Source organism: Pungitius pungitius, chromosome 15, assembly GCF_949316345.1.
Source record: "Pungitius pungitius chromosome 15, fPunPun2.1, whole genome shotgun sequence".
NCBI lineage: Eukaryota > Metazoa > Chordata > Actinopteri > Perciformes > Gasterosteidae > Pungitius > Pungitius pungitius.
The window spans coordinates 2,090,439-2,114,612 of NC_084914.1; the positions used below are offsets into that span (position 1 = coordinate 2,090,439).

Here is a 24,174-nt window from a genome sequence, read left to right on the forward strand (position 1 = left end):
TTCCTCCTACGTGTGTGTGTGACTGTGACTGTGTGTGTGTGTGAGACCTATAGCTTCATAGGGGAGGAGTCTGTAGCTGCAGGTGAAGCTTGTGTCCTCACTGATGGTCCCACCTGGATCATCGACCCGATCGATGGAACCACAAACTTTGTTCATGCGTGAGTAAAAAAAAACTTTTAATTCTCAGTGATTTCTTCCACTAGAGGCGAAGAAGTGAGATCTGTGGAAGGGTCGAACATCATGGTCCTTTAAATCAGGGCTGAACACAACACATAGTTGTCATCTAATCTTCATTGAAACAAGGATGTGGAGATGATGGGCTGCAGCGATACATTTTACCCCCATTAAATATCTAATGGTCTCTTTAACAGATTTCCCTTCGTTGCTGTTTCCATCGGATTTTCTGTCAACAAACAGGTAAGTTCTACATTTAGTCCAAGTCGTAACCAACTATACCCACTAGTACCAGAACCGACCCTGTGCCCCCTCCCTCGGTTCAGAGCGCATGTTGACCACAGCTCAAGCGGGACATGAACCCTTCATCGAATGGATTTCTACACAACCTTTGACGGTTTGAAGTAGGAACCCACTGCTCTCCAACCATTGGTTGTGACTTTCAGATGGAGTTTGGCGTGGTCTACAGTTGTTTAGAAGATAAGATGTACACAGCGAGAAGGGGGAAGGGAGCCTTTTGCAACGGAGAGCCTCTGCAGGTGTCTGCACAGGAAGGTCAGTCATGTGGTTTCATCAGGACGAGAAGCCCAAACACTGAGGACGAGTCATTTCTGCAAATCACATTCAATCCAAATAAAAGCGTCGTGACACATGTAAAAAATAAAAATCTTGTCTTCATCCCAACCTCCAGTAACATAGTGATGTCATGATGAACTGTTTGTTGCTGTCAGACATTAAACAGTCGATCATCAGCACGGAGTTTGGATCCAGCAGAGACCCCGAAGCTGTAGAGAAGATCTTCTCGAGCCTGAGGAGTATTCTCTGCATCCCTGTACACGGGTAATACTGCAGTAGTACCACAGACATCATACTTGGCCGGTATACTGTATGCATACCTTGTACTTCTGACTAGCACGGTGTACTTTAACCCTCTACACGGTGTCCAGGGTGCGCGGTGCAGGGACTGCAGCCATCAACATGTGTCATGTGGCCTCAGGCTGTGTTGAGGCCTACTACGAGGTGGGGATCCATGTGTGGGACGTGGCCGCAGGCTCCCTGTTGGTGTCGGAGGCCGGCGGGGTCCTGATGGACGTGGACGGTAAACGGAAGCTCGGTGACACTACTGACGATTGACACGTGGCGCCATTGTCGATGACATCACCCCGTTGTGTTCAGGGGGAGCAGCCGACCTGATGTCCAGGAGGATCGTTGCTGCGAACAGCAGAACCATCGCAGAGAGGCTCGTCTCAGAGATCCACAGCTTCAGCCCCCTCCGGGACGACGCCACGCCGTGAAGACTCGCGGTGCATTCTGGGCCCAACTACACATTTGTGTGTGAGGCGGGTGTTAAATTTGTTCACTTCGTGGTAAATAAAGTTTGTTGTGAAGCCTGTGTGGACTGCGTCGGTCACTAAGTCGTCTCTTTTATTTCACACAAAGCTCAAGCTTCTATGTTCTGTGCATAGATGACCTACGGAGACCGAGTCAGCTGATTGGTTGGCTGCTTGCGTGTGTGTAAAACACAACGATGGCGTCCGAGTTCGATGAAGTTGGCAAGATATTCAAGTTATTTGTGTGTTTAGCCAAAGTAGCGTTGAGCTACTACTGTGATGACTTGGCTATGTTGTCCAGTTCTTGTCGTGAGTTCTGATATTTGATCATCAGAGTTGTGTTGGCGCATGTACGGCTTCTGTAGAGATGCTCACTCTTTAAGAATCCAGCATCGTGAGAAAGGGACACGAAGCACAGGAAAAAAGAAAACTAGAGAAGAGCAGGACACACGGATAACGCCACAGTGGAATAAGGGCTTTGAGTTGGTCTTTCGGGTGTTTGAATACATGTTAGCTTATATATAAATAGATGTATCCTTAAATTACATTTATATTGGATATTTATAATAGTCATGATACGTTAGTTATATCATAGACTAATTATTGTTATATAATTAAAATACTGAATAGTATGAATTAAACTGTTGGAATAAATGTTAAATATTTAACTGGAAAGTAAAAATTAGTTTCTGATACTTTTTAGCATTGAATCATACAGAATGTGAACGGTTGGCCCAACCAGAACCCACCAGCCGCCCTGCATGTGACGTTAATGACGTTTATGGCCTTGTAGCCCGGTTCTGCTGTTGATTGACGTTTTAGCTCTCTGCAGTTCTCCCGGTGGCCGCTCGGCGGCGCTGCAGTTTTGCGCGAGCGGTTGTGGATCCGCGCGCGTTTCCGGTTTCGCTTTGTTGCGTTCGTCCAGTAGGGGAGCCTCCTCCAGCCTCCTCACGTCATAGCCGCCATGTACAGAGGACCAGGCAGACCTCCGCCGAGTCCCGCAGCTCCGCGCCCGACTGACCGCTTTCCGTCCCCGGCCTTCGGCTGGGGTTTCCCCGGGCCTCGCTCTCCTTACGGAGGCGCTGGTTCCTGCTACGAGTCGCCGCTGCGGTCTCCGGTTTCTCATCGGGGCTACGGGGACGGTTCTCCCTCCGGGTTCCCAAGCGGGCCCCGGGGGTTCGGAGGCTCGAGGCGGCCCAGAGGGGCTTCGTCCCGGAGGCCTCAGACCTTCAGTCACAACTCGCAGGTAACTGACGCCTAGTTTCTGCTTCTGCGTTTTCACAGAAAGAGCACGAAGAGCCTCCTGCGTGTTTCGACCCCATTTTTCTAAACTTGCATCAAAAGCTACGTGAGCTCACGCAAGGCTGTGATTGGTCTGCTGACTGCATCCTTTACGGAGTCTCACATTTCCGGCTTCATAGCGAGAGTTTTTGTCGGAAAACCCCGTAAATATGACCACGGATACAGCCCTTCACTGGAGGACAATACGGACGCGGTGATGGCGTCCAATTCACGGAGGAAGATCTCCACAAACGTCGGTTTGCTGGTCGATGGGTGAACAAAGTTATGGAGGAAAATACGGGACAAATATGCCCACAAGCCAGAGGGGGCTTTCCTCTGGAAAGTCTAGTTTGCTTTTGGCTCGACCAGTTTTCCGACTAGTTATCAGTCCGATGATGATGGTTTGAGTCTCTAATGTAATGTCAGAGTCTCTTGGTTTTCAGAGTGAATCTTCAGTGGAGAGATACTTCAGCCGCTCCATGCTGCAGGATCCCTGGGAAGCTCTTGAACCAGCTGCAGACAGACAACAGGCCTCACTAGACTACAGCAGGAAGCAGCTCAACTGAAGTCCGTTCAGAAGTTCATCGTCGCCGTGGATACGTCCTGTCAGTCACTGCGCCCTCGAGTCACATGTTTCACCCGTTTCAATCAAAACAGCCTCTAGCTGTCGCTGATTCGTGGGCCGAATCATCCAATAGTTTGACACATAATATATTATATCCTGTGCTGAGTATTTGCTGAAAAGGTGACGGGATTTGGGGACGGATATTTCTTTTGAAGAGTTAATAAACGCCACCATGTCGGTTCATGATTAACTAGTCCTCTACTTTCACATCATTTCAAGCTATGGGTCAAGTCCAATGGTTGTAGCTCTATGGGGGTAGAGTCTTCAAGGGGACATATTATGAAAATTCCACTTTTATAGGTCTTGTACGTGTTATTGTGCACGTCTGGTACGTCTACAAAGACATTTGTATGATTCCTGCAGTGAATGAATTCTAATAAACACAACTTGTTTGGAAGACCGAGCGAGAGAAAACTTCATTTCTTTACAAGGAGTCCAGGCTCAGAAGCATTAACTTCATTTCTAAAGACCACGGAGGAAAAAAGTCGTGGGTTTGATGAAATCATATTGAAATGGACTTTTTTTTCTCAATTTGGGCGCCAATAGAGCGCTGGCTGCGCACTATGATCGGTCAGGTTTGGGAGGGTGCTTAACCATTACAGACAGACTGCATGTTCACAGACAATCAATATGCTTTAATACCTTGGCGTGTGAAATCCTAAATACAAGAGTCTTAAGATGAGCGTGTCTCCTTTAACAACAAACAGGGCAAAATATTTATTTTCCACCTATGTTAGATATATGAGGAAATTGTCATGGGTGGTGCATACATGGAACAAAAGAAGAGTGTACAGGCACATTGATCAATACTATTGAAAGTGTCCAAATGTCTTTTGAATAGTCAGTGGGGGGACCTGGCTCTGTTGATTTGTGTGGCGAGAGGTCTTAGTCCTGATGGACCTCAGCCTCCTGCCGGATGGGAGGGGCACAAACATGTTCATGTCCAGGGTGGGAGGGGTCGGCTACAATCTTTCTGGCTCGCTTCAGAGTCCTGGCAGCGATCAAGTCCTGGAGAGACGGCAGATTGCAGCCAATCACCCTCTCTGCAGAGCGGAGGACACGCTGCAGCCTGCCCTTGTCCTTGGCTGTGGCTGCAGCGTACCACACGGTGATGGAGGAGCAGAGGATGGACTCCATGATGCATCATCATCGTCTTTGGCAGGTTGAATTTCTTCAGCTGGGCCTTCTTGGTGATGGAGCTGATGTTCAGCTCCCACTTGAGGTCCTGGGTGATGATGGAGCCCAGGAAACGGAAGGAGCCCACAGTGGTGACGGGGGAACCTTTAATAATGAACTCAATGAGGCCCATATCTTCAGGAGATAGTTTACACTGATTTATGCTTTAAATCAACACAATGTTTGGACTAAATGACAAAATCACATAAAATGAGTCACTTCAGTCTGCAGCGGTTAAATAGAGCATAAATACACACACACACACACACACACACATTATTTTACCAAGGCACTGTTTTCCGTTTCCAGGCCAACAACAATAATGTCTAATTAAGCCTGAAAACCCTCCCCATGACACATCTGTGGTCCGTATGGAGCCTACAGGTGTGTCTGCGTGTTTGTGGAGATTCAATCCTCAGCTCCTCCTGAGACACCTGATCCTCACCAGCAGCTGCTCAGACCTCCACATCAGGTCCAAACTCTGGATCTAATGTGAGGTGGCAGTTTCTGAGGTTTGGCCTTTTGAAGGCTCCTGGTTCAGCCTGGAGGGGGGTGGGGGGGGGGGGGGGGGGTTAGACAAACCAACACACATCAGAGTGCTTCAAGCTGCAGGAAGTAGCACGAAAGAGAAGAACCATCCATCCGATCACTTGGAAGACATGGATTCGTCTGGTAATCGGCTTTGATGAACAAACCTTTCCAGGCAGTTGAAAGAACAGAGCTAAAAATACAAGAAATTCTCAACAGTAATCTACTGCTGTTCGTAAACACAGTTTGATGCGGTTAAATACAGCAAAAACCTGCAGTACACAACAGCATTTATTACTCTTTAAGTTGACTTTAAATCCGCTCTTTACTCACATCATCTACTCACAATGCATCAAGTGTCTACTACTTATTAAGCACATTCCATGTAAAGACATCCAAAGATATTATCAATACGTGATTATATTCAGGGGGGGGGGGGGGGGGGGGAATTAGGCAAATTTCCTCTTAATGAAGCACCAAAGTGCACCTCGCACCACCTTTGCTCCACCTGTGCTCCACCTTCTAGACATTGAGGACAAAACAACATTTTTTATTAAATGCTATTTCAATTGGGTTCAGTGCAAATACTCTCTGATTTTTGTTTTATTACATTTAAGGTCTCAGCCCGGGAAGGAGGGACAAAGACCGACCAGGGGACGGTGACGTATAGAAGGACAGAGAAGCTGGTCCAGAAAAAGGCACCAACTGTCAATCCCCCCCCCCCCCCGTGGCCTCCTGCATGTTTCCACAGACTCCTCACACAGGGACAGAAGATCCCAGGGTGCAGTGCTGCCATCTCTCCTCCCTCACTGGCTAACCTTCTTTTAAATGATGTTCTGTTCAGTTCACTTAACATACAGTTCCAGACTTTATATTATCTTAAACTGTATTAAAGACATGCCCTTAGTCCTTTACATTTTAAACTATATCCTTTAGTGGTTTAATCATCACAACACAGTTTTATGTTAGTGCAACAACAGTAAGTCACAACACCTTGTAACTTAAATACTGAGATAACAATGAATATAGTTTAAATATGGTGATAACTTGTCACATTTAAAATGTTTTACATGTGTGTGTGTGTGTGTGTGTGTGTGTACTGGCCTGCAGCTGTAGGTGATTCACTTCCTGTGATCACACCTGAGATCAAATCCGCTGCAGGCTGTCAGTGCTCAGAACATCTGGGACTCATCAGCCTGGACACCTAGACCGAGACGACTCAGCCTCCGATGATCACAACTGATGAGTCACCTTCAGGGCCACAGCACGTCCGAGGTCACATGTGTGACCAGGGACACGTCAGGTGTTCCCTCTGGAGGACTCTAGGGAGCTCCAGAGGGAACACCTGACGTGTCCCTGGTCACATGTGTGACCAGGGACACGTCAGGTGTTCCTTCTGGAGGACTCTAGGGAGCTCCAGTGTCTCAGTTGGACTCACTGGTTGACTCTTGTGTCTCTGGTTGACTCTGGCGTGTCAGGTGGACCAGAATGTGGGTCACCTTTGACTGATTTTAAATAAGCGTGTGCACGGTGGGGGAAGTAGGTGCAGGTCTTCTTCTCGTGTTCCAGCCGAACCTCCTGCGGCTCGTCTGGTATTTGTATGTCTGTCCTGCTGTGAAGTTAAAGGTCGAGGATCTCCTCTCACACCGAGTCCTCCTTCAGGATTTGAGTTATCAAAACCCGGTCTGGAATCTGAAGTCCTTCACTTTTAAATGTCTCCATAGAGGGAAACCTTTTGTTTAAATATAGAGATTTTAGATATAAAGAATAATGATGATAATAAACCATCCAGGTTCAATCACCTTTTCCCTCAGCAGCAGGAAGCACAGTCCCTCCGGAAGGAAAGAGACCAATCATCCCAGGCTTGTTCCTCATCGCCATGGATACGACCTGTCAGTCATTGCTCACTCAACGTTCCTCGAGTCACATGCTTCATCTGCTTCTTTCAAAACACCCTCAAACTGTCACTCCTTCGTGAAGCAGTTTGGCAGGCTGGAGCAGAATATTTGATATAGTGATTGGTTCTAATACTAAACTGTGTTTAGTATTGTGAAGACATTCACGAAGCAGGTTCTGGTCTCGTCCTGCTGATGATCCTGAGGATCGGGATCCGACTTCTACCAAAGTGTAGTGAGTAGGAATCAGTAATCTCTTAAAAATATCAGTGAAGAGGGTGATCGCTACATAAAAAGGTGAGCAGGTGGAAATCCCCCTGCCCCCCACCCCCCTCCCCTCCCCTGTTAATAGGGTCCTTGTGAGCGACTGCAAGATCCCACCAGAGAGAGACAAGTCCTCTCATTGTTTCTCATTGGGAGCTTCTGGAGATCCTCTTCATCCGGCAGTGAGCTGATCACCGATCAATAAGCAGAGAAGCTGCAGATCCACAAACAGGATCACAAGCTGGAAGGTAAGAATATTGTTTAATGTGATTTATATGTTTTAATGTTTGCTAACAAGAGGCTTCTGTCTCACAGGGAACACTTTCAAACCAATATATATATTATTACTGAAATTTAAAATATAATAAATAATAAGTCAAATAAATCCCAACAGAAAAGTATATAAAAAACCTGTTTTTAGTGGATGATTTTCAGAACAGTTCAGTGTCATTACGTCTGTCTGTATACCATTTACTATGTTAATAATGCTTCTGTGATATTTATAAATCGAGTTTAGTCTGCAAATAAAATCAGAGATTCATTTATATTAACACATTATTATATATGTAAAATATTTATATTTATATAATGTGTGTATTTAATATTTTTACATGTACATATATATAATGTTTACATACAGTATCATATATTTATACATACATATTATGTATATGTGTATAAATATATGATATATTTAAGCCTTTGGCTCAGTAATAGAACAAGTGTTAATAAGGTAGTTTAAGTTAGTCTAATCTATACCTCGACTAAAAAAACAAACTGTAGCACTTAAACTGAACTTATGGCTCTTATTTATAACAAGTTGTAAATCTGATTATTCGATGAAATTGCACTTTGTTTCTTGTTTGTTTCTTTATGGCTGAAATGCACTAATTGTAAGTCACTTTGGATTAAAGCCTCAGCTAAATGACATGTGATCTAAAGTTGTATATACAACTTGTTTCTCCTTTTTTCTTCTTTTTCCCTCAAAAGGATCAACTTCTCCTTCACGTCCTCCTGCTTCCACGTGTCTGCTGTTGTCATTTAGGAGACGTATTTCTCCTCCTCTGATCGGACTCTTTGTTCCACAATTCACGTCTCGACGTCTTCGAGTTTCACACCTCTTATTTGGACGGTTAGACGTCGGCGTCCATCTCATCAGAGATGATCTCTCTCTGGTGTTGGTGCTTGCTCAGTGCGTTGGTCTCCTCGCTGTGGGAGGAGCCGGGCTGTGAGGCGCTGACCCTGAACTCCGTCCTCCTTCGCCAGGTGTCAGGAGGTGGACGCAATGGACGAGGAGCAGCCGCAGGTGCCCCCTGCTACCAGAGGTGGAGGAGGAGCTGGGTGTGGAACCAGTTCTTTGTTCTGGAGGAGTACACCGGAGATGAGCCGCTGTATGTTGGAAAGGTACATAAACACTATTTTCTTATTAGAACAAATGATCAATTTGTTAAATCCGATTTCATCACATTTTTCAGATGTTCCGATTATACTTTGTGTTTGGTATGGACAGTAAAATTGACACAATATGACCTGCTCCACACACACAAATTACTGTACAATTAGTTTACTTGGTTACCTTTGTTAGTTTAGCTGGTTATCTCTGATAGTTCACCTACTTTTCTCTGATAGGTTACCCCATAATCTTTCGGTATTTACCCGGTTATCTCTAGAAAATGTCTGCAGTTTCCTCTGGCCCTTTCAGATCCACTCTGACATGGATAAAGGGGACAGTCGGGTTAGGTATGTCCTCACTGGTGAAGGTGCGGGATCAATTTTCACCATTGATGAGAACACCGGAGACATTCATGCCACCAAGAGACTGGACCGGGAACAGCAGGCGTACTACACCCTGAGAGCGCTAGCTCAAGACCAAAATACCCACCTGCCCCTTGAACCGGAGTCACAGTTTGTCATTAAAGTCCAGGATGTTAACGATAACGAGCCCAGGTTCTTGGATGGACCGTACACCGCCAGGGTGGCTGAGGGATCTCCAGTGGGTGAGTCGTAACACCTGTACACTAAATGTGGAGTTTGGTAAAGATCACCTGTTGACACTGGTCTAGGACTCGATCTGTATATTAAGTGATCAAGCCCTAGACAAGTCCCCAAAAACTTTTCTTGGCAGAGTGCATTGTGGGATTTGTAGTATTATGGTGATGCGTGCGATACACCGGCGGGTCAGCTCTAATAGTAAATAGATTTGAACATGCGGGCCAAAGATAATAGAAATGCTTCTCTGCAGGTACGTCCGTAGTGACTGTTGTGGCAACGGATGCTGATGATCCAACGTATGGAAACTCTGCGAGACTGGTTTACGACATCCTGAAGGGTCAGCCATACTTCTCTGTGGAGCCAGAGACAGGTAAAAAACAACTACTGAGCACACCTAAAAACATGAACACAACACCCGCACTAACCTGACTAAACACAAAGGGCAGTGCACGAGAGGTACAAGAAACACCATCGGGTTCCAGATGAAGGCAAAAAAAACGCTCGGGGGTTCCGATCTCCATCGAACATTTATAAAACGTTTATTGTACCTGAGACTCATCTGGCCGTCAGGTGTTGTGCGGACTGCTTTACCTGACATGGACCGGGAGATGAGGGACCGTTACCTGCTCGTCATCCAGGCCAAAGATATGATTGGACAGAAGGGAGGTCTGTCAGGAACTACTTCTGTCACGGTGATTCTGACCGACATCAATGACAACCCGCCCCGTTTCCCCCGCAGTGAGTCTTTACGTGTGACGTCAGAGGGACACAGGTGACATGTTACACCTGTGTGCACACATTGATTTCATGTGGACAGGCAAAAAAATATATGAATTTTTCAAATGTATTTTTATAACAAAATGACAATTTCACATATTTGCCTCAGTGGGCTTTACAATCTGTACGTATCCGACATCTTCAGACACATGAATAATATTTCGTTTGGAGGAAAGACGATTAGAAACCACAGAGGATGGATCATCTATCAGGATGGACAGAAAATAGATGTCATGTGATGCGAATAAACAACCGAAGATTTACAGCACATTCAATGTGTATGAAAGAAATTGGTTATATTAATTATTAAGAATAATTCATAATTAGAACCATATTGGAAACATCAGTGGATATATTAGATCAATAATGGTGACAAAGGTAGTAAGGATGTTTGTAAGTGATGTGACAAATTAAAATAAAGACAGTAGCAATTGAATTGAATACTGTGTGCTCCTGTATGTACCTGTGTCCCAACAGAGAGTTACCAGTTCCTTGTTCCGGAGTCGGTTCTGGTTTCAACAGTTATCGCCAAGGTTAAAGCTCGGGACCTGGATGTGGGTTCTAACGCTGAGATGGACTACAGGATCCTGAATGGAGATGGACTGGGGACCTTTAGGATCTTTACTGATCCAAACACACAGGAAGGACTGATCACACTGCACAAGGTATTGGTCAATGTCCAGTAAGGACTCGTCACACCACTGAAGGTAATGGTCAATATCCAGTGAGGTGTGGTGATAATGCATGCCCAAGGTACTGGTATATTGGTAGAAGGTACTGGTTTCCTTTAAGAAGATAGTAGTTTCCTGATAGAAAGTAGTAGTTCTCATTAAAGGGATTTGGGTTTCATGTGGCCGGTATTGTCTTTTTTTAGGATGTAGTGGTTTTCATTTGGCAGGTACTGGTTTTCTTGATGTACTGATGGAACTAAAAATCTGAATCCTTTGTCATCTTATATAAGTCATATCCTATGAATCTCCCCAGGCTGAGATTGTTGTCATCAGCCTAAAAATAACACATCTACTCGAATGGTTCTAACCCCCCCTTCTTCATTCCAGACTCTGGACTTTGAGACCAAGTCAAGCTTCATGCTGTGTGTTGAAGTGTCCAATCGTTACGTGGACTCTCGTTTCCTTTCCACGACACCGTTTAGCGACGTGGTGACGATTCGACTGCTCGTCCAGAACGTAGACGAGCCTCCGGTCTTTTCTTCAGCCGGTCCGATGGAGATCTCAGAGGAAGCTGCAGTGGGAACTGATGTGGGATCAGTTTCAGCTTACGATCCAGACCCCACAAACAGCCCTGTCACGTATGAAACATGCGTTTTGTACAGATCCAGAGTCGACACCAGTGCTTATGTTGTAACGGTGGTAGATCTTTTAAAACTACGTATCTGCAGGTATTCCATAGACAGGAAGTCAGAAGTGGACCATTACTTTTATATCGACAGCAATTCAGGTGTCATCACAACAGCCAGACCTCTGGACAGAGAGATGATTGCCCTGCACAACATTACCATCCTCGCCACAGAGAGCGGTGAGTTTTCACACCTGGCAACGCTAGCTGTTCCCTTGTGGTTCTAGTCTTTATAATGCTAAGCTAAGCTAGCTGCTCCCCATGTGTCAGTCTTAATGCTAAGCTAACCCGTTGCTAGCAGTAAATTCTTGTGATTTTGGACTTCCTGACAAGTGTCTCTGCCTGTTGCAGTAGATCCGTCGCAGGTAGGAAAAGCTGTGGTTCTGGTCTCTGTGACCGACGTAAATGACAACGCTCCGAGCTTCGCTTTGCAGTATGAAACGTTCATCTGTGAGAACGCCGTACCTGGGCAGGTATGAATCTACACCTGGTGCTGTTATATTAGCATTCATTTATAACTGAGTTAAAATCAATGCAAATAGACTTGGACACACAGTTTTTCATTAAAAGGTTGTTTTAGTCATGACAACATATGAGAGAATGAAAAAAGCATTGTTGTATTGGAGACAATATTCCAACCGAAAGTACAAATAACACCGGATTTAACCTGCGCCTCACTGGTCTACTGCTTTGATTTCTGGATAACAGGCCTACAGAGTTCTATTTTCTGCCTGTATGCAGGAGTCAGATGGATTAAGACTCGTCTCAACCACTCATTGCCATTTTGCACGAAGTCCGCCGTCACCACCTCATCTTCCACTGACATAAAATCCCATGTGCAGTCTGCTTCACTAAATATTGCAGCAGAAAAATTTGACAACTCGCTCCTGAATATGAACAGACCTCGTCCATGCTCAAAAAGAGGATCCTGTGTTTCAAATAATCATAAATGGGTGTTAACTGACAGTAGAGTTAAAGCAGCCTCATCTGAAGTGGGACGTATTGGCAAGAGTTTCCCAAACATTGCCTTGCTGATGGTTTCTTATGTTGCAGGGTCACCCTTCCACCAGGTGATCTTATATCACAGACTGTAGTCCCTAGTAGTTGGCAAAAAAATAAGTATTTTAAACATTGCATAGTCATTTGAGCTCAGGGATTTTGTGCGAACGGGATTAAGTTAAACCCACAATGTGTTAGACTGAATTATTTCCTGATCGTACACCCACGCCGCTAACGTTAGCATTAGCTTTCCGTTAGCTCCCGCGGTCGACCGCGCATGCAAATACTGGCACTGCCTTCGACCTGTTGGGCACCGCTGGACTAGACTATATCAGATCAGACTCCAGTCCCACTGCTGTCGAGCAGCTCAGAGTTGGCTTGGCTTGATTTAAAAAGGTGTAGGATTATGTTTTGGGTTTTTGCGTTCTGGCTCCTCTCAAACTCTATTCTAGTCTGATCATATCGGAGGACCAGAGATACGAGTTTTAGATCAACAACGATAGATTTTCTTTCTGTTGCAGGTTTAAAATCTCTACAGAAGCTCTGGATGAAATGTGATTGGTTAAAATCTGAAACTGTGATAAAACAAGGTCACTTTTTGCCACCTTTGACGTCTCAGGTAATTGAAACTCTGAGCGCTGTGGATCGAGATGAACCAGAGAATGGACATCGTTTCCTTTTCTCTCAATCCATGGAGACTAAGGGGAAGCTCAGATTCACCCTGAGAGACAATGAAGGTACCAGTCTACAATAATTATTCATAAATATATCAATATGATCTCATTCTTTATGTGAGCAGTGTAAGTTGTGCAGTTTCTTCCACTTGCACTCAAATGGGGGGCGACAGTAGTAGTAGAGAGGGTGCGCTGTCAATTTTGTTGTAGCAGTGTAGTAAAAGTTGAATCTTCTCGTGTTAAAACCAGTTTGGTCTTCTGTCCTCAGACAACACTGCGTCTGTTGTGACCCTCACTGGTTTCCTGCAGCGAGATCAGTCGGTTCACTTCCTGCCGGTGGTGATTTCAGACGGTGGCTCTCCGCCTCTAAGCAGCACCACCACACTGTCCATCACTGTGTGCCACTGCAACCCCACCGGAGACCCACGCTCCTGCAGCCGAGGGGCTTCACCACTGATGGACCTCAGCACAGCCGCCACTGCTGCAGTCCTCACGTTTGTCCTCGCACTGCTGGGTAGGAACGTCTTTTATCCAAAGCAATGAGTGCATTTCAACCATAAGGATACAAACTCACAAGAAATTGCAATTTCATCAAATAAGCTGATTTCCTTGTCATAGATAAAAGCCATTATAAGTACAATTTAAGTGCTACAGGTTGTTACTGTTTTAGTCAAGGTGACAAGCCTGAAGGTGAACCTTTAAACAGTCCAGAGTTTAAATAATTGTGATAGAAACCGTCTACAATAGTGATAGAACCTCACCCACAATAACAGAACCTGTAATAATCATAATCAATAATAATAATAATCAACACCCACATACAGTCCTGATAGAACCAACCCAGAATCAAGCTCGCACCAAATACCTGTGACCAGTATCAGCCACTCCTTTCTCCATAGGTGTTGTCATGGTGACGGTTGCCCTGAGACACAAGCGGAGGCAGCCGATGATGGAAGATGACAGAGAGATTTGTGAGAACATAGTTCGGTATGACAATGAAGGTGGAGGTGAGGAGGACACCAAGGCCTTCGACATGTTCGCCCTGAGACACCACCTCCACCCGCCCGGACCTCTTACCAGAACCCCAGAGTGCACCATGGAGAAGAACCGCCCGCTACAGAACTTCATCTGCGACAGACTGCAGAAGGTCGACCTTGAACTGATGGCGCCCCCGTCTGACTCTCTGCAAACCTTTGCCTTTGAGGGCAGCGCGTCAGCCGCCGAGTCCCTCAGCTCTCTAAGTTTGTCAAACTCATTGGACTCGTTAGACATGTTCGACTCCTTTGAGTGTGACCAGAACTACAACTTCCTCAGGGAGTGGGGGTCGAGGTTCGGGAAGCTTGCAGACCTCTATGGACACAGTGTGGAAGGCGAGTCGGCCTCGTAACCCTTTAGGCTGCAGCAGACCCATGTGTCAGTACTACAGGTTACTTCCTGTTCATCTTTCTGTGCTACCTGTATCTCCGTTGTTTGAGATGGATGTGGATCAGGATCATTCTCAGGAATCAGGAATCAGGAAACGTTTGTTGCCATAATATGTCAGACATACATGGAATTCGACTTGGCGGTTGGTGCGTGACGGCAGACAGTACGGCAATGACAACAGACAATGTCGTGCAGGAATAAGAAAAAATGTAATAACATATATGCTATGGGTTAGTAAAAGGCCTGAACCACGGAGAACCTTAAAGCCATGGGAGTGAGTGAAGAATGAAAAAAAATCTTTTATTGAAAAAATTAAAGAACTGGATCAAAACTATAGTGTTGTATTTTTCAATGTTCAAGACAGAAACTAAAACCTTCAGGTTTACATTTATTTTTCAAATGGTAAAAACCTGGACCTTCCGTCCTTCGTTTTTGATAATGAGAAGAAAAGGAATCTGTTTGGAATGATTCTTACTATTGCATTCAAACAGTAGACGTGCATGAAACGTTCATTGTGTTTTAAATGTATTTCTAACCGTTTAACGTTCAATAAACGTGCCTCAAGTGTTGGTGGATTTTTTGGTCCTCTTGATGTCGCTGCAGGCGCCACAGTATCACTCACAGAGGACTTTTGTTTTGACAGTACTGTGTCACCCGGATGTGACGGGTATTATTTCCGGTGGTCTCAAAGCGGAGTGTCGACATCTGCGCTTTCTGAGATCTCGCTGTCAACGGTTCGTGGATGATGGCGGTCCGTCCGGGTCCGTGCGGGTCCCTGCTTATCTATCTGACCTTGCTGGTCTTTGCGGTCCCCCCCCTGACAGCCTGGGACGCGGATCTGGAGCTTCTGGACCTGGTGGAGGAGATCCCGCAGAACTTCTACCAGTTCATGTCCCTGGACCAGGTGCTAACTGCTAACTGTCTCCATGGTTACGGACAGTAGCCGCTAGCTTAGTGCTAATTCTGTCAGCCGACCGCCACGTACACACAGAGCGGCGGTGCTAGTTAGAAGCTGTAGCAGGGCAGCTAACACTAAGGATGCTAACGGTTAGCTTCTAAAAAGGGGGGTAACCCGGATGTAGTTGCAGCTTCTTTGCGTGACGTGGGCTGCGTTCGAATAGTCCCTACATTTAGGAAAGGTTCCTCTGAGTGAAATTACCCATCCTCTGTGATAACTTTAACTTTAATGCTTCTTCCCAAAGGAAACATTAACCCTGCCTTTTATAAAAACGCTGCCTTCCAGTGGCATTATTTAAGGTGATTCATCATGAAAACAAACCATTAAGTTTATTTTCAATAGGTATGACCATTAATTTAAATACAGTCATGAGCTAATGTGGCTCCGCTGGAGCGGTTCTGTTCACCAACTGAATAGAAAATGGAACCCAATTGTAATGTTTGTAATAGAGGCATTAAGTCATGGTTAGCAGTGTGTATTTATGGACGTCTCTTCTTGTTTTTTTCTTTTATCCTCCTGTTGTAATTCATGTTTTGCTACAAACACTATTGTAACACTAACATTATTGTATGTCTCCACGATGGTTTCCATATCGAATGGAGCTTGAATAGAGGGTGCAGGAGGTTGGGTTCCATGCATCTGAAGGACTAACCGCTGTCCCACTGCTCTCAGGACGCTTCGGCAGCGGAGATAAAGAAGGCGTATCGGCGACTGTCCCTCTCTCTGCACCCCGACAAGAACAAGGACCCGAACGCTGAGACTCAGTTCAGACAAGTGAGAAACGCGTGAACGATTTACAACACACACACACGCACGTGGCGCACAACACTACGCAAGTACGGATATAACACGTTCACTTTAATATACAGTGTTACAGCTAAGGTGCAAACCACGGTGGCCAATCGTCACTGTTAAGACTTGGATGAGTCCATCAATGAAGCAACATGAAAACAGAACTTTCAAGTCATCCAGTCTTTGCCCTTGTTTTTAGTTGGTGGCCATTTATGAAGTCCTGAAGGACGAGGAGAGGCGGAGCAAGTGAGTCTCACGTCCCTACATCATGTCCAGACCTTCACCAGTCCTTTAGACCCCTGTCACTGGTCCGTTGGAGCTCTGCCACTCGCCCTGAGACCCCCTTACGCCTCATGCATGCATGCTTGTATGTTTTGCAGGTATGACGATATCCTGGAGAACGGGCTCCCAGATTGGCGGCAGCCAGTGTTCTACTACAGACGAGTGAGGAAGATGAGTAACGCTGAGCTGGCCTTCCTCCTCTTCCTCATCCTCACGGTGGGACACTACGCTGTCATTTGGTCTATTTACCTGGAGAAACAGCTGGTGAGTCGGGCAAAAAACAAAACGACACCATGAAAAGAGACTCGTTTTATTTATGAATCCTTCATGCGTTCAGGACGAACTGCTGAGTAAGAAGAAGAAGGAGAAGAAGAAGAAGCTAGGCTCCAGACCTGCAGAGGAGCTCAGGTGTCTTGGCCAGGAGCGAATGGACAGGTACAGCGACATCCTTGGCTCCACTGTTAATTTGGACGGGTTGTTATTGTTTGTGTGTTTGTTGTTCCAGAGTTCACCATCGCCCACACTGGCAGGACATCCTCCCTCTGAAGCTGAGCATCTGGCTTTACCTGTCCATCAAGAACCTGCCTCAGACCATCCAGGTACTCAAACCTGTCTGTCTCTTTACTTACCATCAAGACTCAGGTTTGAGTCAGAGGGGGGGGGTCAAAAGAGTCCTCTAGGCCAGGGGTCTTCAACTATAATCTGAAGAGGTCCAGATAGAGAACATTTCCAGAAGCAAAGGTCCGGAAGATTAAATTAGAGTTGTATCAACATCTGCATGAAATCAATATACAACTAACAAATCAAATGAATTCAGTAAGATTCAAAAACTCTTTTGACAATATTTACTGTCACGTAACAAAGAACTAAACATATATATGTGACTGCAAATATAAATAATGTTCATTAACAAATTAGGGCTGTATTTAAATTATTAACATTTCTGCGTTCAAACAGTGCTTCAATTCAGAAGAAAACGGGAAGAAAAGCTTGAATTTCCCCTTTTCTGCTTCACATTTAGACTTGAGAGTTTCAGAAAATTCTAAATAATGAATCTAAACAAAAATGTAAACACATTTTAACAGTTGGACAGTTTAATAGAATATATATATCCAGAATTAAGATCTAGTTTTTCCAGGACTTTAAACATGTACCTGAATGCATCACGTGGAGGAGCTCATTGAGCCTCATGATGACGTCTCTTATGAGACACTGGTTTAGTGCTGCAGTGGGAAGTATGAACAGAAACCAGTCTGTCCATTATGGATTAAATGCTCTACTTCCTCTGTCCATTTGTCCCTCATTTGTCTCACTGTCCCTTTCTCTCGCTTTCTTTGTCTCACTCGTCTTTTTCTCGTCTTTCTTTTCTTCTTACGTATTATTTGTAATTTGCTGCTTCCTCTCGTCTGTCTGCAGTATTGAGACAATGTCATCGTCCTGCCTGGAATGCAGAGACTCGATTGGTTGAGTGGTGTCACGTGGGATGGTTTAACTCGAATGCTATTGGCCGGTGCTTTAAGCCACGACCGTAAAGACGAGTAAAGCTGACACCATTTACAAGTCGCTTGTGTATTTCTAACAGAAAGGGTGTGTGTTTCAGGAGATGAAGCAGTACTATGAGGACTACCAAGAGATGAAACAGCAGCAGAGAGAAGAAGCTGAAGCTGAACAGGAAGTTGTCATAAGTAAATATGTTTTACACGCTTTGCATTCAGGCTGACGTTCCCTCAGCTCTGATGAGATGTAACTTCCTGTTCATTGTCTGCTTAGAAGAGAAGAGGCCAAAGGTCAAGAAGCCAAAGGTGGAGTTTCCTGTCTACGAGTTGTCATCCGAGAACGCGATGTGCCAGGGTTATGACCAGTCCACGTCCATTGAGGAGATCGAGGAACAAATGGACGACTGGCTGCAGGACCGCTCCAAGAAGAAGGTACCACGAGTTCTACTCTCTTATCAGAACGATCAACAGCGAGAACCAACCTTTTCATCGTTGATCCGCATGCGTGTGTGCATGATGTCCCGGTCTCCTTATTGCTGTCCTCAGGCTGCAGACTGGACAGAGGACGAGCTCAGCCTCCTTAGCAGGCTGATGGGTAAATTCCCTGGAGGATCTCCGGGTCGCTGGGAGAAGATTGCTCATGAACTGGGAAGATCGGTGACTGATGTAAGCCTGTTGGTTCTGGTGTAACACCCGTTCGGTGTAGATGGCAGGTGCGTCCCCTAAAGAGGGTCCAGACCCCTCCGGGGTTCAGGGTTGATGGAGATGTTCGACATCCCAATGATACGTAAATGATTCAATGGTCTTTAGTTCAGAGGAGGTCCTTAACACTGCAGAAAACCCACAAGGGACCTGGAGGACACGTTTGAAACCTCTACCAAGTCCACAGAAGACCTGCAGACTGGACAAAAAGCCCAGGGGAACCACTAGTTGACCAGCTGGACCCAGTCTGAGGTTCTTTAATCCAGATGATAACAACTCTGTCTCGGTTCGTCCCTTTTGATTCGGGCTGCCCACAACGCAGCTCCTGGTGATGAGGAATGAACCCGTCCATGATGGTCGCACAGAGTAGTTCTGCTTTGACGGGATGAATCATCGAACCGGACCCTCCCAAAACATAAAAGACCCACTGACTCTGTTTTCTCCAACAGGTGACCACTAAAGTCAAACAAGTGAAAAACAATGTGAGCCACACCACAGGTAAATTCACTGTGGTTCTACTGTGATTATCAGCTTTATCCATTTCATTCATTTTGCCAGGACAATGCACACCGAGCCAGAGTGAGGCCAGAGTGAGGCCAGAGTGAGGCCAGAGTGAGGCCAGAGTGAGGCCAGAGTGAGGCCCAGAGTGAGGCCCAGAGTGAGGCCCAGAGTGAGGCCCAGAGTGAGGCCCAGAGTGAGGCCCAGAGTGAGGCCCAGAGTGATAGTCAAATAGAAGCAGAATTAATATGAAACAGACCAAAGGGCCGTGTAGGACAACAGAGCCGAGATAACTGCCTTCAGAGATTTGACTGATGTAAAATGACACGCTTCCTCCTTGAAGCAGATCTCGTGAGGCTTTAATAAAATCACTCGGTGGAGGCGGGACCTTCCATTTTTTAAAACCTGACATTACATCACATGTCATTTAGCTGATGCTTTTACCCAAAGTACATACATACATTGCATTATAACACATGCGTTACATGTTGCTTGGGGAGCAGTTAGAGGTCAGGTGTCTTGCTCAGGGACACATGGGGCAGCTGGGATTCGAACCACCAACCTTGTGTCTCCCAGCACGTCACACTACTCCATGACCACCATCAGCCACACAGCAGTGAATTCAATGAGGGTCTTAGATGAGGCTTGTTTATGGTACAGATGGGGGACATCGTACCTGAGCTTCTGTCTCAGGTTCTACTGTCAGTCGAGTGGTTTCCCTCCGTCGCGTCTACTTAACCTCGTCTGTGTGTCTTAGGTCTGGTGAAGCTGTCGGACCTGAGAGGACCTCTTCTTCCTCTGAAGTCATTTCCGGTTTCTGACAGTGTGATGACTCAGAGAGGAGGAGCCATCTGTGAGGAAGAAGAGGAGGAGGAGGAGGTGGAAGAAGAAGCTCCAGCTGTCAGGAGGAGGAACAGGAAGTCGGCAGACGGGGGGGAAGGGAAAGTCCGAGGCCATCGGCAGAGAGACTTTGACCCAGCAGTGGAGGAGGAGGAGGTGGAGGCGGAGCCTCAGGAAAACAGAGAGAAAGTAGACCCCACTGTCTGGACTCAAAACCAACAGAAGCTGCTGGAAGTGGCTCTGCAACAGTTCCCCAGGGGCACATCGGAGCGCTGGGATCGCATCGCCAAGGTGGTTCCTGACAAGACCAAGGTGAGACGTGAACAAAACCTCATTAAACCTCCTGACCCTCAGGTGAGTAGTTTGAAGGAGATCATCACCCCATGAACCCGTCAGCTCACGTGATGCTCGGGAAGGGAATGTTGGTACACGTGACCTTTAGGTCTACGGTTACAGGGTCATCCAGTGACTGGTGACCCTGGTGGACAACACAGCCGATGATTCTTCTCCTACAGAAGCTCTCCACCAATAACAAATTGACCAATGACAGTTTAGCTTGTACATTGTCTTTTAACATCGGTTCTCCAAGGCCACTAAACACCAGTAGACACGATCGTCCTACAGAACCTCACAGTTAAGGAGTCTGTCCACTGGTCCGTAGCCAGGACGGAATAAGCACCTCAGGTCTTAACCCTGGACCTCAGGTCCAAGCCTCCGATAATAGTGAAAATTTGAGGTACAGGCGACCTGGTGTGTGACTCAAAGGCGTTGTGTCATCCTTCATGCACCCTGAAGATAACATCCGGGGCCTTCCGCATGTTCTGGGATCTCCCCTGGTTCCTTGCTCGGGAGCTCTTTGTGAGGCCACCCTCACCTGCAGGAACTGGAGGAGCAAACACCTGAGCTCAGCCTTGCCACAACACTCTTACCGTGTTTTCTTTAATGGCGACAGGATGTGACGATCAAAAGAATCGAGTGGAGCGGAGCTCGTTTGATGTAAATCTGTGGTTCTATCAGTGAGTTGAAGATCTAGAGGAGGAGCCGCTCTGCTCGGGGCCCGATCCACTGATCCGTGTGTTGTTCTTGTCTTTCAGGAGGAGTGTATGATTCGTTATAAGATGTTAGCGGAACTCGTTCAGAAGAAGAAACAAGCTAAAAGTTGATGTAAGGTGCTGAGCTGGCCTCCTTCTGCTGTGACCTCTGACCTCATCACAGGTGGATCACCTGAGAGCTGAAAGACTCGTGACCCGCCAAGTCACATGTCCCCCATGTCCTGCTCCTCCCTTGGGGCGGGCTCCTCTCAGATGGACTGATCTTTAGTTTTATGTGTCCCTTTGCATCTCACCTTCTCAGGTGTTTTATAGTCAATGTGTCAAAGGAAGCTTTGAACCTCCCTGACCTCTGAACTCATAGCTTCATGTGCCTTAACCCCATTCAGCATGCAGTCAATCAACGTATCAATAAACAGTATTTATTATCTCATGCAGTTTGTTTTGGTGTTGTGTGTTTTCTGCACTGATGTCATTTAAAGGAATTAAGAAAATAATCCTACAATCAAAGAATATTGTAAATCTATAATAGTTATAATTATATTGTAATATACACTTACTGGCCACATGATTAGGTCCACCGTGCTAGTAGAAGGTCGGACCCCCTTGTTTTTCTACTTTGAACAAGGTGTTGGACCCCTTCCTCTCAGATGTTGCTCAGAACCTGCTGAGCTTAACAAAAGCCTTAAAACCCAACAGATGAAGAAACTTTTCATTTTATTTAGAAAGCTACGCTTCTGCATAAAATACTTTATTACTTTTATATTATATTATATTCCTATTGTGGCAGGAGATTCCATCAATGTCGTCAATAAAAATGACAACAGCACATTTCTTAATGCGGGCAGTTGTGTATGTGTTAGAAATGCGGGGGATTGGACAAGAAGGACCATCCTCGGTACTTTGGTAAGAACCCTTATAATTAAAATACAAATGACAGTAGAACAGGAAGTAAGTGTGTCGCTTTATTCTGATGTCATTCGACATTCAACATAACAGATAGCGGATTTATTCATAACTCAAACTCCCATCATGCCCCTGCACAGGAAGTCCTCAAATAGGAGTGGCCCTCCACTCCTTGCCCTCGGTCAGGGCCCTCGGTTGGTGGATGAACACGCTGTATCGGACGCCCTGATTGGCCGCCGCCCTGACAAATCGGCTGTTTGCCGTCATGGTGACGGCCCTCAGCGAGTCCCCGGTGCCGAAGATGGCGAGCGAGCGCTCGTTGACCTTGGCGGTGTGCGTGAGGCACAGCGTGCGCTCCGACGGCCGGTCGTCCACCAGCTGGAGGCGAGCGAGCAGCGCCTGAGCGCGCTCCTTCTCGCCCGCCCCCCCCAGCGTCTCCAGGATCAGTCGGAAGTCGCGGACGGCGGCGCGGCAGGCGAACAACTCTTTCCCTCGCATGAAGTCGTCCAGCAGGGGCAGAACCTGCAGCCGGCGCTCCTGGGCCGCCTGCTCCGTCAGCACCGGCTCCCGGAAGGAGAAATGACATCGGCCGTGACTCAGCGATGACACGTACGTGATGAGCGTGGTGATGTCCAGGTTAACGCGCCGGCACTCCTCCACCTTCACCTGGGCGGGAAACGCCAAGCTGGCCACCACGGTTCCCCGGTCAACTTGGGTCAGCTCTTCATCTTCCTCCTCATCCGCCTGCTCCTCCTCCTCCTCATCTTTAGCTCGCTCCTCCTCATCAGCTGGCTCCTCCTCCTCCTCATCATCATAACCATCTTTATCTTGCTGCTGCTGCTGCTCCTCCTCCTCCTCCTCCTCCTCCAGCGTCATGTTGTTAACTGCCACAATGTCCCCTCTGACAGCGATGTCCATTTCCTTGAGGCGTTGGGCCATCGGCCATGAGACGCCGTTGTAGAAGGCGAAGGCGATGTGGGGGTGTCGGTACTGGACGGGCTGCTGCCGGCTGGCCCGCAAGAAGTCCTCAGCCTGGCTGATGATGCTTTTGTCGCCGTACTGGCCCCGCCCCTGCCAGATGTTGTGCAAAGCCTCCGCCTTCCTTCCCACTGCCTTCACCCAGGTGTGTCCCCCGTTGGCCACCACGTCCACCACCAGCGTCTGCCTGTGGCCCCCGGCGTCCAGGTAGGTGAAGACGTGTAGCAGGGCGACCACGTCTTCCAGACTCGCCACCGACTCCACGATGGCCGTCAGGTGAGTCAGGTTGGTGCTGTGCAGGTGAGACACTTTGACCTGCAGCTCCCCAGACTCCACCCGCCGCAGGAAGCGCAACTCCGCCCGCAGCTTTCCACACAGCTTCTGGTGACCCTCCACCCCTGGACACAGATGCTCCGCCCTCTGCAGCAACACCTGGGCAGAGGTGATCCTCTGCTGCAGCACCACCTGGAGGGACATGTCTCCTACATCACACCTGAGGACAGACAGAGAGACATAAACATGTCTCCTACAGCAACACAGCTGATGACATCATGATGATAATAAAAGGTGTCTTTATAAATGTCAGTGGCAGGTAACATCATCATGTGGAGGGTTAGTGATTATTGATTAACGGTGCATCTCGTCTGATTAAAACTAAAGGCCCTTATTAATAGACAACGCATATTATTAACATGATTGCACTGCATCTTTAGATGAATATGCCACATGCGCTCATTGTAGATATCACTTTACTATTTAACCCTTAAACAGTAAAGTCTAAAAGTCCCGTGTTTTTAATGGTGTCAGTTCTGAATGTGAACTTAAATATTACCAATGTAACGTTACTTAAAATATCTCGTTAGCTCTGATGCTAACTATGTGACGTCAGTCCCTTAGCTTGAAGTTTATCAAATCGAACTCGTCAAACATTTAAAACGTTAAGAAAGCCTTCGTGACGGCAACTTACTGCAGCAGTGACGTGTGAACTTTAATCCAAAGGTTTGTTTCCAGTTATCGGCTATCTTCACAGCCAAGGCTATTGCTAAGTGCAACGTCTTCTTCTTCGACTGGTTCTTCTCGTTGTACTTCTTCGATCGTGTTTATGGTGGGCTTATTGGAGCATTGCCGCCACCTGCCGCTCCAAATATTGAAACGTGGCTCACATTCCTTTGCTTT

At 46.6% G+C, this 24,174-nt stretch overlaps 5 protein-coding genes across 10 annotated transcripts in view; 4 read left to right on the forward strand and 1 right to left on the reverse strand.

Moving 5' to 3' along the window:
• impa1 (inositol monophosphatase 1) overlaps positions 1–1,569 on the forward strand; it is a 2,453-nt gene extending 884 nt beyond the window's left edge. For all 6 annotated transcript variants that reach the window (XM_037458121.2, XM_037458120.2, XM_037458123.2 and 3 more), the window contains 6 exons: positions 54–158; positions 372–417; positions 621–729; positions 906–1,014; positions 1,122–1,273; positions 1,351–1,569. In XM_037458121.2, the coding sequence (XP_037314018.1) occupies positions 54–158; positions 372–417; positions 621–729; positions 906–1,014; positions 1,122–1,273; positions 1,351–1,469 (640 nt within the window). In that variant the 3' untranslated portion in view covers positions 1,470–1,569. The remainder of the gene's footprint in view (positions 1–53; positions 159–371; positions 418–620; positions 730–905; positions 1,015–1,121; positions 1,274–1,350) is intronic.
• Positions 1,570–2,394: 825 nt separating this feature from the next.
• On the forward strand, positions 2,395–3,808 carry mplkip (M-phase specific PLK1 interacting protein). The gene is made up of 2 exons (XM_037458124.2): positions 2,395–2,751; positions 3,230–3,808. The coding sequence occupies exons 1-2, from the start codon at positions 2,470–2,472 to the stop codon at positions 3,350–3,352; spliced, it is 405 nt and encodes a 134-aa protein (XP_037314021.2). The 5' UTR covers positions 2,395–2,469; the 3' UTR covers positions 3,353–3,808.
• Positions 3,809–6,994: 3,186 nt separating this feature from the next.
• Positions 6,995–14,912, forward strand: LOC119209102 (cadherin-7-like). Its single transcript, XM_062557836.1, has 13 exons — positions 6,995–7,007; positions 7,363–7,369; positions 8,468–8,678; positions 8,977–9,271; positions 9,517–9,636; positions 9,837–10,004; positions 10,521–10,708; positions 11,102–11,352; positions 11,443–11,579; positions 11,751–11,872; positions 13,018–13,135; positions 13,341–13,586; positions 13,972–14,912. The coding sequence occupies exons 1-13, from the start codon at positions 6,995–6,997 to the stop codon at positions 14,457–14,459; spliced, it is 2,364 nt and encodes a 787-aa protein (XP_062413820.1). The 3' UTR covers positions 14,460–14,912.
• A 242-nt stretch (positions 14,913–15,154) lies between these two features.
• On the forward strand, positions 15,155–21,547 carry dnajc1 (DnaJ (Hsp40) homolog, subfamily C, member 1). Its single transcript, XM_037459225.2, has 12 exons — positions 15,155–15,401; positions 16,128–16,229; positions 16,447–16,493; positions 16,628–16,793; positions 16,867–16,964; positions 17,035–17,128; positions 18,130–18,214; positions 18,300–18,457; positions 18,572–18,691; positions 19,177–19,225; positions 19,983–20,377; positions 21,160–21,547. The coding sequence occupies exons 1-12, from the start codon at positions 15,240–15,242 to the stop codon at positions 21,226–21,228; spliced, it is 1,545 nt and encodes a 514-aa protein (XP_037315122.2). The 5' UTR covers positions 15,155–15,239; the 3' UTR covers positions 21,229–21,547.
• A 518-nt stretch (positions 21,548–22,065) lies between these two features.
• c15h7orf25 (chromosome 15 C7orf25 homolog) lies at positions 22,066–24,116 on the reverse strand. Its single transcript, XM_037458771.2, has 2 exons — positions 23,966–24,116; positions 22,066–23,491 (listed from the first exon to the last, which is right to left on the reverse strand). The coding sequence occupies exon 2, from the start codon at positions 23,473–23,475 to the stop codon at positions 22,168–22,170; it is 1,308 nt and encodes a 435-aa protein (XP_037314668.2). The 5' UTR covers positions 23,476–23,491; positions 23,966–24,116; the 3' UTR covers positions 22,066–22,167.
• Between the last annotated feature and the right edge of the window lie 58 nt (positions 24,117–24,174).

Bases quoted from the DNA above. Each gene is read 5' to 3' on its own strand.
- dnajc1 (XM_037459225.2), top strand. From the start codon at position 15,240: ATGATGGCGGTCCGTCCGGGTCCGTGCGGGTCCCTGCTTATCTATCTG. The intron at 18,692-19,176 runs GTAAGCCTGTTG...TTTCTCCAACAG, and splicing joins TGGGAAGATCGGTGACTGAT to GTGACCACTAAAGTCAAACA. The intron at 20,378-21,159 runs GTGAGACGTGAA...CTTGTCTTTCAG, and splicing joins TGGTTCCTGACAAGACCAAG to GAGGAGTGTATGATTCGTTA.
- LOC119209102 (XM_062557836.1), top strand. The intron at 9,637-9,836 runs GTAAAAAACAAC...TCTGGCCGTCAG, and splicing joins CTCTGTGGAGCCAGAGACAG to GTGTTGTGCGGACTGCTTTA. The intron at 13,587-13,971 runs GTAGGAACGTCT...CTTTCTCCATAG, and splicing joins GTTTGTCCTCGCACTGCTGG to GTGTTGTCATGGTGACGGTT.
- c15h7orf25 (XM_037458771.2), bottom strand. From the start codon at position 23,475: ATGTCCCTCCAGGTGGTGCTGCAGCAGAGGATCACCTCTGCCCAGGTG.
- mplkip (XM_037458124.2), top strand. From the start codon at position 2,470: ATGTACAGAGGACCAGGCAGACCTCCGCCGAGTCCCGCAGCTCCGCGC. The intron at 2,752-3,229 runs GTAACTGACGCC...CTTGGTTTTCAG, and splicing joins CCTTCAGTCACAACTCGCAG to AGTGAATCTTCAGTGGAGAG.